This window comes from Colobus angolensis, unplaced genomic scaffold, assembly GCF_000951035.1.
Source record: "Colobus angolensis palliatus isolate OR3802 unplaced genomic scaffold, Cang.pa_1.0 Scaffold177, whole genome shotgun sequence".
Taxonomy (NCBI): Eukaryota; Metazoa; Chordata; class Mammalia; order Primates; family Cercopithecidae; genus Colobus; species Colobus angolensis.
Genome location: NW_012114899.1, coordinates 4,520,970 through 4,530,079, shown reverse-complemented (window position 1 = coordinate 4,530,079; position 9,110 = coordinate 4,520,970). Strand labels below are relative to the sequence as shown.

General features: G+C 38.1%; 1 protein-coding gene across 14 annotated transcripts in view; it reads left to right on the top strand.

The window, feature by feature from the left end:
- Positions 1–9,110, top strand: part of PCDH15 (protocadherin-related 15) — a 1,021,780-nt gene that overhangs the window by 758,786 nt on the left and 253,884 nt on the right. For all 14 annotated transcript variants that reach the window (XM_011938778.1, XM_011938777.1, XM_011938779.1 and 11 more), the window contains one exon: positions 5,449–5,577. In XM_011938778.1, the coding sequence (XP_011794168.1) occupies positions 5,449–5,577 (129 nt within the window). The remainder of the gene's footprint in view (positions 1–5,448; positions 5,578–9,110) is intronic.

The following is a 9,110-nucleotide window of genomic DNA, read 5'->3' as shown; positions in this document are numbered from 1 at the left end:
CCCGCCTCCCGGGATTACGCCATTCTCCTGCCTCAGCCTCCCGAGTAGCTGGGATTACAGGCGCCCGCCACCTTGCCCGGCTCATTTTTTTGTATTTTTTTAATAGAGACGGGGTTTCACTGTGTTAGCCAGGATGGTCTCGATATCCTGACCTTGTGATCCGCCCGTCTCGGCCTCCCAAAGTGCTAGGATTACAGGCTTGAGCCACCGCGCCCGGCCCCTTGTGTTCTATAAATAACATTTCTTGTACTTTCTTACAGATGGAAATTTTCAATATTCTTTCTAGCTCTTCTTTTTTCAGACATTTAAATAGAATAAGTTATAAGATAATTTATTTCAGCATGTGATAAATTATATTACAATAAAAATGGCTATTTAAAGCATCTAACAATATTCATTGAACTGACATGTGTGTTCTATTAGTAAACATGATAGACACATTTCTTAATAAAATAATCTCAGAGATAAGAATATTATTTCTGAGAATATATAGTGAATCTTGTTGACTATAGAAAAGAAATTGCACATTTGAAATTGAACACTCATGTTTTTAAGAAATAGATAAATGATAAGTGCTCCATAATTAAAATGTTGCCTTATCTCTGATAGTTTTCTGCTTTCTTAGTGAACAAATTGAAATATTCCTGATTGCTTTCTATACATAACATGAGTCTCTGCTCAGATAAATTCTAAGCATACATGTATCTTAAACCATGTATTGAATGTCATTGAATTTCAATCATCTAATATAAATGTAATAGCACAAAACAAATGGCTATGCTATGAGATGCTCACAAAATATAAAGAAATCATTTTCTAGCCATGAAATGTTTAACAAATTTTGTGTCAGAAGGTGTAAAAATTAAATGATCAAAAAATAAACGAATTTTTTGTGATTAAATAAAAAGCAAACATCCTTTCTCTTATCCTCTCTAGCATTAAAGCCAAATTGTTTATTAAATTCATAATATTACACATTGCCCTTAAAAGTGTTCATTAAGTTGATTAACAAGAAAATGTATTAAAAATTTTTCATTAAATTATTGAGCAAAACACATTTCTGGTTTTCTCACATAGCTAAACATATGCTAATCAGAAATCCCAGTTATCTGACTTCCAGCTATTTACTCAGGAAATGAAAATTGTGTTATTTATCCATTGCTCAAAACTGCGTAATACAAGGCCCATTTACAAGGTCAAATTAACAGGACTTGGTGACTAATAAATTGCATGTATGAGATAAAATAACTTAGAAAATTAGTTGATTATTTTGCCATGTCATTTCCTGAGATAGGAAATACTAGAAGAGAATAAATAAGATACTCTTAATGTATGTTCTCATGAATTTGAAGCAATGCATTGTGTATTAATAGATGAATTTACACTGCTTTCTTTAACTGTGGCTTTATAACTCACTGTTTTTATACTATTACAAAAAATGAACTGGATATTGTGGCTCAGGCCTATAACCCCAGCACTTTGAGAGGCCAAGGTGGGATTGAGATGAGGAGTTTGAGACCACCTAGGCAACATACTGAGACTGTGTCTCTACAAAAATAAAATAAAGAAATAAAAATTAGCTGGGCATAGTGGCGAGCACCTGTAGCCCCACCTACTTAGGAGACTGAGGTGGGAGAATCGCTTGAGCCTAGGAGTTCAAAGCTGCAGTGAGCTATGATCGCACACTGCACTCCAGCCTGGGCAACAGAGTGAGACTTGTCTCAAAACAACAACAACAACAAAATTAAAAAAATATGCTATATTAGTATCCTTCTTTCAGAGTTGTACTAGTTTATAAAAATAAATGTGTATTCAAATTACAGCAGGAGGCTGGGTCCGATGGCTCACGCCTGTAATCCAGCACTTTGGGAGGCCAAGGCGGACAGATTGTTTGAGGTCAGGAGTTCAAGATCAGCCTGGCCATCACAGTGAAACTCCGTCTGTACTAAAAATACAAAAAGTAGCCAGGGATGGTGGCACATGTCTGTAATCTCAGCTACTTAGGAGGCTGAGGCAGGGGAATGGTTTGAACCTGGGAGGCGGAGGTTGCAGTGAGCAGAGATCATGCCACTGCACTCCAGCCTGAGTGACAGAGTGAGATCTTGTCTCAAAAAAAAAAAAAAAAAAAAAAAATTACAACAGAAATATCTACTTGCATTTGAGACATATATTTTGAAAATTCTTCTATGATATTAGACAAAATAAAATATAAGACACATTTAAATTAAATAATGAACATGAAAATGATCAATTATAGTATTTAGCACTAACATGCAAGTATTTCCAGCTAGTGCTATTATAAGTTAATACAACTTTTAAGGAAATATTCAGTGAGCAAACTCCTTTGATAGAAAATAAGTAACTTTTTGTTTATTAGGTTTATTAGTTTGAAATCTTTTTAATTTAATTGGCATTATATATATTTATATTTAAAATTAATTGTTGTGAACATGTGTTACCTGACCTATTGTCCTAATAATTAATTAAAGTGATCTGTTTTCATTTACTAATTTTTAAGCTTGAACAATGAAAAGTCTTCCCTTAATAAGACATAAACATTCTCTATGGCACAGATCCATATTGAAGCATGTTGTTGCCATCCTTCTGAACCAATCGAGAAAAAATAAATACTTATGATTTACAGCTAGTTAATTTATAAATATTTCCATAGGTTCAGAACAATAGTCAATAGAACAAATGGATAGCCCTGAAATCCTCATTTTTTACATAAGTATTTCTGAAGCAAGTGGTATTTAGAAAACTTTAAGAAATATATAAACTGGAAATTATTCTATTGATAGTTGTGACTACGTTTTCGTGAGACATGGATTTTTTTTTCATTTCATATAAAATTCAGTGAGAAACGAAGAAAATGCCTGCATGGTCCATAAATATCATCCCCTATTAGCACAAAATTATAGAATTGTTATTTGACTTGTTAGTTTACTTAGCAATCCAGTTGTATTCTTCATTATCCACTTAAGAGTCACAGTCTTAAACTGAGGATACAGAATAGTCTGAAAACATGAATAGAAATTTTAAAGAATAGGATGAGAAAAACACTGGATTGATAAGTAAAGACAGTTAGGCTGGTACAAAAGGAGTCAGGAAATTTGAAGAAAAGCTGGCAAATTCCAGGGTCGCCATTCTTAGATTTTGGCTCCAGGCTGTAAATTTAAATGTCTTGTTAACCCTCAGGCAAACTGGGAACTACTGCAACTGTGAAAAACACATCTTCTTTACTGCTTTCAATTCTAAGGCAAATTTTAAAGAAACAACATTTGTTAAAATACTTTTTGTCATAAAAGCATGGTAGCCTTTTGGGAGAACATTGGAAAATATATAAAAGTCACAAGAGGAAAATGAAATGATCTGGATTCCATCTAGTCAAGTAGCACTTGAATGTCTTTAAACATACTTACATATGTCAACACACATGTGTATGTTTTTGTGAATGCATCTTTTAAGTTAAATAATTTTAAGAAAATGTAACACAGATAATGCACAAACTATAATTCTACAGCTTAATGAATTTTTACATAGTGAATACACCTATATAACCACTATTCATAACAAAAAAACAGAAATTAATCAGCATTCCAGAAGCTCAGTTTTGTGATCATTTCTGTTGCTATTCTATCTTCTTCTTCAAATTGACCCATATTCTAATTTTTATCACCATGTAGGGATTATGCCTGTTTTTGAAGTTTATATAAATGGAATCATATAGTATGTATTATTTTATGTCCTAGAAACTTAGGTTCATGAAATTAATCCATGTGATTACTTATAGCAGTAGTTTGTACATTCTCAGTACTTCATATGATTCCATTTCATATGTAAAACATAATCTGTATAACCATCTACTATTGATGGACATTTGGGTTGTTTCCAGATTTTGACTATATAATGCTTTTCTGACCATCTTTGTATGTGTCTTTAAATAAAAATTTTATTTAACTTTAAATAGAAAAATGTGTGTAAATCACATATGAATAGCAACATAAATTTTCAAAGGGTAGGCCAATACACAGATAAAGAAATAAGCCATCACTAACACCCAAGAATTCCCTGGTATGCACGGTAATTTTGTAATGACTACTGAATACTGCACATGAAAAAAAATTATAGAGGCTTGGGATGAAGTTACATTACTAAAAAGAATATTTGCTTTTGCTTCTGTTAAAATAGGGGCAGATCACCTTAATACAATCAGAGTTTCAATATTGGGTTTACATTTGTGTGAGGTCTGGTCTTTTTCCCAAGCACCATAACTCACATGGTATAGAACTTCCATGACCCCAACAGAAAGCGTTGGGTGTTTACCAAGATCTGTCCTCTTTAGTAGCTAAAAAAAAAAAAAAATCACTTGACCCCTTAGCCCCATGACTGCTGCAAAACCTCTTCAGCTTCACTCAAGTCACTTCTTAATGCTCAGCATTTTAGCCTCTCACTACAAATCACTTAATAATTAATGGAAATTGCATTTGTTTTAAAAAAAAGGTGGATAATTCTCATGACAGTATCACCTTGCTTTTTCCTCCTCCTTTTTATTTATAGTTACTAAATATTTAATACCATAGCATACCAGGTTTCTTACTTTCCAGGTTAATATTCTTTCTCTCTGTACCTTTGCTCTCAGCCTTCTGTGATCAGCTCCACACTGTGACAGAGTTAGGTAGAGGTTCTGTGCTGTACTCAGGCTTTGATTAGAGAGAGCAGTTTCCAGCTTGAGTCATGCATGATGATAGTCATTGATTGTGCAGAAGTCATTGACCTACATAATGTTGACAGCAGCAGGCCAGGGATTTAACTTTTAACTAGGTAGCACACACTATTGGTAGGTTTACCTGCATATCGTTTCCATAACCTGTATGCTTGTAAGATAATCATTTCATGCCTAGTATATGGTACTCAAACTCTTGGTTTAAATGTACACCTAGAGAATTATTAAGGTAGCATTTTCTGATAGCACGAGCTTTCCAGAAAATGCCCATTTGATGTACCATGCTATTTTATAAAGTACTGGTTTTATTTTTAAACAGTAAAAAAATACAAGCAGCAAAAACTACAGAAATGGCACATTTCAGAGATAAAGCAGTGTATGTGTGTATAAACAAAAGCTTGCCACCCATAAAATGTGAACAAGATAAAGGTAAAACCGTTTTCTGAAAGTAAGCCTCCAGAAAATACTTGACATTTCCAAAAAGATGTTTGCTCTTTAATATCATCATTTGCTTTTCCCATCTGTTTTTTTTGAGGTCGGAAGCTTCTTTGCAAGCTTCTTTTAGTTTTTTAGTTTTATCATTTATTTTTTATTTTTTGGAAAGCTAAGGATTAGAAAGAAAAATGAGATGCTTTTCAGATAGACAAATGCCAGGATGACTACTTAAATGAATTCTGAGTAAAAATAGCTCTTCTCACACTTAATGCTTGTTTTTCTTTAAGACCTCAACTGCCACAGTAAACGTGGTGGTGACAGATGTCAATGACAATGCTCCAGTGTTTGATCCTTATATGCCAAGAAATTTATCTGTGGTGGAGGAAGAAGCCAATGCCTTTGTGGGTCAAGTAAAAGTAAGTGGAATATTTATATAGATCTTATATGTATTTTTTCAAAGAGCGTAAGTGTATTACATTTTAATTCTGAAAAGAAACTCAGCTAATGTAATCTGTTAAATGACTGTGCTGGATATTCTTCAATACTTTAAGAAATGAATAATATTCTATATATTTTAATTAACTTTCAAGGATACAGATTTACATTTTATAATTATTGTGTAATTTAAACATTGATTAATGTGATAGTATGCTAATTTAATACATATTTTCAGTTTCTGAATCAAAACATTTTACAGAAACATGTAATTAGGTATACTACTGGGTATGGATGTGGACATTTAGACCTCAAAAAATACATATATTTAGATTTTAACTCATTTTATTATGTAAATATTATCTTTAGAGTCTACCATGTGTGTCTAATATTTTGCACAAACCCCTTTTCCAGCACTCAGAAGGTTTACTCTTTGCGTGTTCTTCTAAGTGCTTCTGGGACCTACGTGGACATATTAGCCAGTTTCTGTGGTTCATTTGATGAATAATTCCTTTATTGTTAAAGCAGAGATAGTACTTCCTCATTTCAGCCATTCTTGGTCTTGAACATAGTAATTGGTCTAGAAGTCACAGAGAAGAAAAATTTTGAGGAAGATGTGCACAATTTGAAGCATCAACCTCAGATGAGGTGTTTATGTGGTCTCCAGGGAAGGAAAGAATCTTGCTTTAGTGAGGTGTGAGTCACCCAGATGTTCCAAACTCAGAGTTCAGGGTCCTACTCCTTCCCTGTGAAGTTTCTGCCTTTTCCACAGAAGGCTTGCTGGTGCTTTGAAGTGAGCCTTCTCTACTGTTCTACTATTCTTGTAACCAGGCACAAGGTCTGATTTTTAGTTTAATCTCCTTTAAACTGCAAAAGGAGAGGGTTGCTTTAAATGATGTTATAGAGATCTTGTGACATTCACATCATGTCCTGAGATTTTGACTGACCAGTGTAAGCTTTTTTGAAAGTCATTTTTTTCCCTTCAAATCACTGACAATACTTACAACTACCAACTCCACAGTCATTATCATTATCATTGTCACTATCTCAGTCAAATTCTGGAAATACTGCGTAAGGCATACATAATCTTATATGTTTATGCCATCCCAATTCACATAGGGAATAATCTTGGTCATTGGGATGTTATTAAAATGCCAACTGGTCTTGATGCCAACTGGCCAACAAGCGATTCAACTCCAGCATCCCATCTGAAGGCTCTGCTCCCCACACCATAGTACCTCTGGTGTCCAATGTCTTACTGCGGATTCTTCAACAGAAAATCTGGACACAAAATATTCATGTATAAATATTTTTTGAGAAGTACAGATAACAGTGATAAGGAAGTGAGAAAGTGAGGCAAAGAAGAGAAGGCAACCAGTAGCAAGTTTGCTATTAAACCAGCTATCACAAGGAGAACTGAAATTTCACTCCAAGGGCAAACTCTACAAAAAGATGCAAACTCATGCATCAAAGTTGTCTCTCCTGATAATTGTAATTGTCCAGTTCCTGAGAAGTTATGGAACTAGAAAACATATACACTAAATCCTGAGAGTAATTAGCTGCAGTGTTGGGCAATGGGCTGCCAAGTTTTTGGATTTTCTTGCCTCCAGCAGAAGCAAGTAGTCAAATTCCCTCTGCAAAATCTGATAGAAGGGCACTGAGTCAGGCTGTAGATACTGATGGCAGCAGTGGCCCATCTGGAGCAGCCACTGCGAAGACACCAGCTACAACAGAGGAGGTATGACCAGGCCTACATGCTCTAGGGAGCCGGTGGGAGCAAGGAATAGGCAGGAACCTAACCCCCTTCCAAGTTGAAAGGGTGGGAGCCCTGCCATCCTGGGTGTAGCTCCAGCTGCCCAGCTGTGGCTGCAGACCTAGGCATCTCTGTGCTCTCAGGGACCCAGGAAGCTCCCCTACCCCCACAGAGTCGGAAGTGCCTGTTCCCCCTGCCTGTGCTCTTCCAGCTCCTGGCAACCCTTCCAATTTTGAAGCAAAATTGAGGCCGAGTCCAAGTGCTGTCATAACCAGGCTGGGTGTGTGCATGCTGGGGTTGGTGCTGACATGCCAGTCCCCAGCCACCTCAGCCTCCTGTGGACTTTGGGCACCAACGAGCATGGAAGGGAGGCCAAAAGGGGACAGAGGGCTGCTCACTGTGGGCCTGCAGGCACTCCTCCTCACAAACAGCCTGGGCGCCATGAACAACATGATTGATGGCAGCAGGAGACAGACAGGCTCCTGGGTGGAAAGCAGGAGGTCACTGGTGAAGCCCCACCTTCAAACCAGGGATAGCCTGAAGCCTGGGGACCAGGCTATCAGTTCTAGTGGAGTCCATGGCCGGGAGTGAAAACGTATGGTGCTTTTTCCGGGCCTGTCCATGGCCACCCGTAGACCAGTCAGCATGTACTTCCTCCTTTCTGAGCCCATAAAAACCCTGGAGCCAGCCAGCCACACAGACATCAAGACTACCAGCTGCAGAAGGGAGCTCCCGTCTTCCTGTCTCCTGGGACCACCTTCTGCAGAAAGGAGCTACCCGTTCCAGGTCTTCTCTCTGCTGAGAGCTGCACACTCATGGGGGCAACCTGCCTATGAATAGGAGCTACACACTTCGGTCTCCCGAGAGCCGTCTGTCGTTCAGTAAAGCTCCTCTACACGTTGTTAGCTCTCCAGCTGTCCGCGTACCTCATTCTTCCTGGAAGTGGACCAAAAAGCCCAGACTCACCAAATGGCACGAATGAAAGAGCTGTAACACAAACAGGGCGGGCAGCAGCAAAAAGGAGAGAAGAGTGGCGGCTCTTCAGGGAGCCCCTCATCCATACGCAGGTGCTCACAGCAGAAGCCGCTTGCCGTGTATCTGATTCAATCAAAGGCTTGCCCAGAGAGGGCGCCTGGAGCTACCAGTCCCGCCACAGCAGTCAGCGTGCGCAGTGACAAGACCCCGCACTTGCTCACTTATGCACCCCCTCGCTGCTCTGAGCCTGGCTTGCCCTGGGAAAGTGTGGGATTTAAGCCAGTAGCCTGAGCCAAGCACAGCCTGCCAGGTCAAGTGGGTGATACAAACACAGCTAGTCTGAGCAAAACTCGGGCAAAGGCGCCACCAGCCACAGAGGCTTCTGGCTGGAAAAGCAACACTCTTAGGATCCAGAGACAGTAACAGGAGATGGAAGTTGGCCAAAGCATACCAAATGCTCTGACGTGCATAGGGCACTGACAATTTTTGCTACGCCAAGAAGCAAGGTAATAAAGTCTGTAACGGGCATGTGCAAAAAATATCAGCAAAGGAGAAATGCTGAAGTTGACTCATGAAGGAAGAATACAGGTAAGAGGGAAGTTGAGAGGAGTTGAAATCTGTTAGGGAAAGTTAGTTGTATAAGTAAAGGCAGAGAGAAATGAGAGTGTGACATAGTATAGTTACAATAAATAAGACATATCATGTCATAAACACTTTTCTGTACCATGTTGTAGAAGGTGACGGGGGAACCACTAAACGGTCTGAGGTATGGCAACATCAGATTTG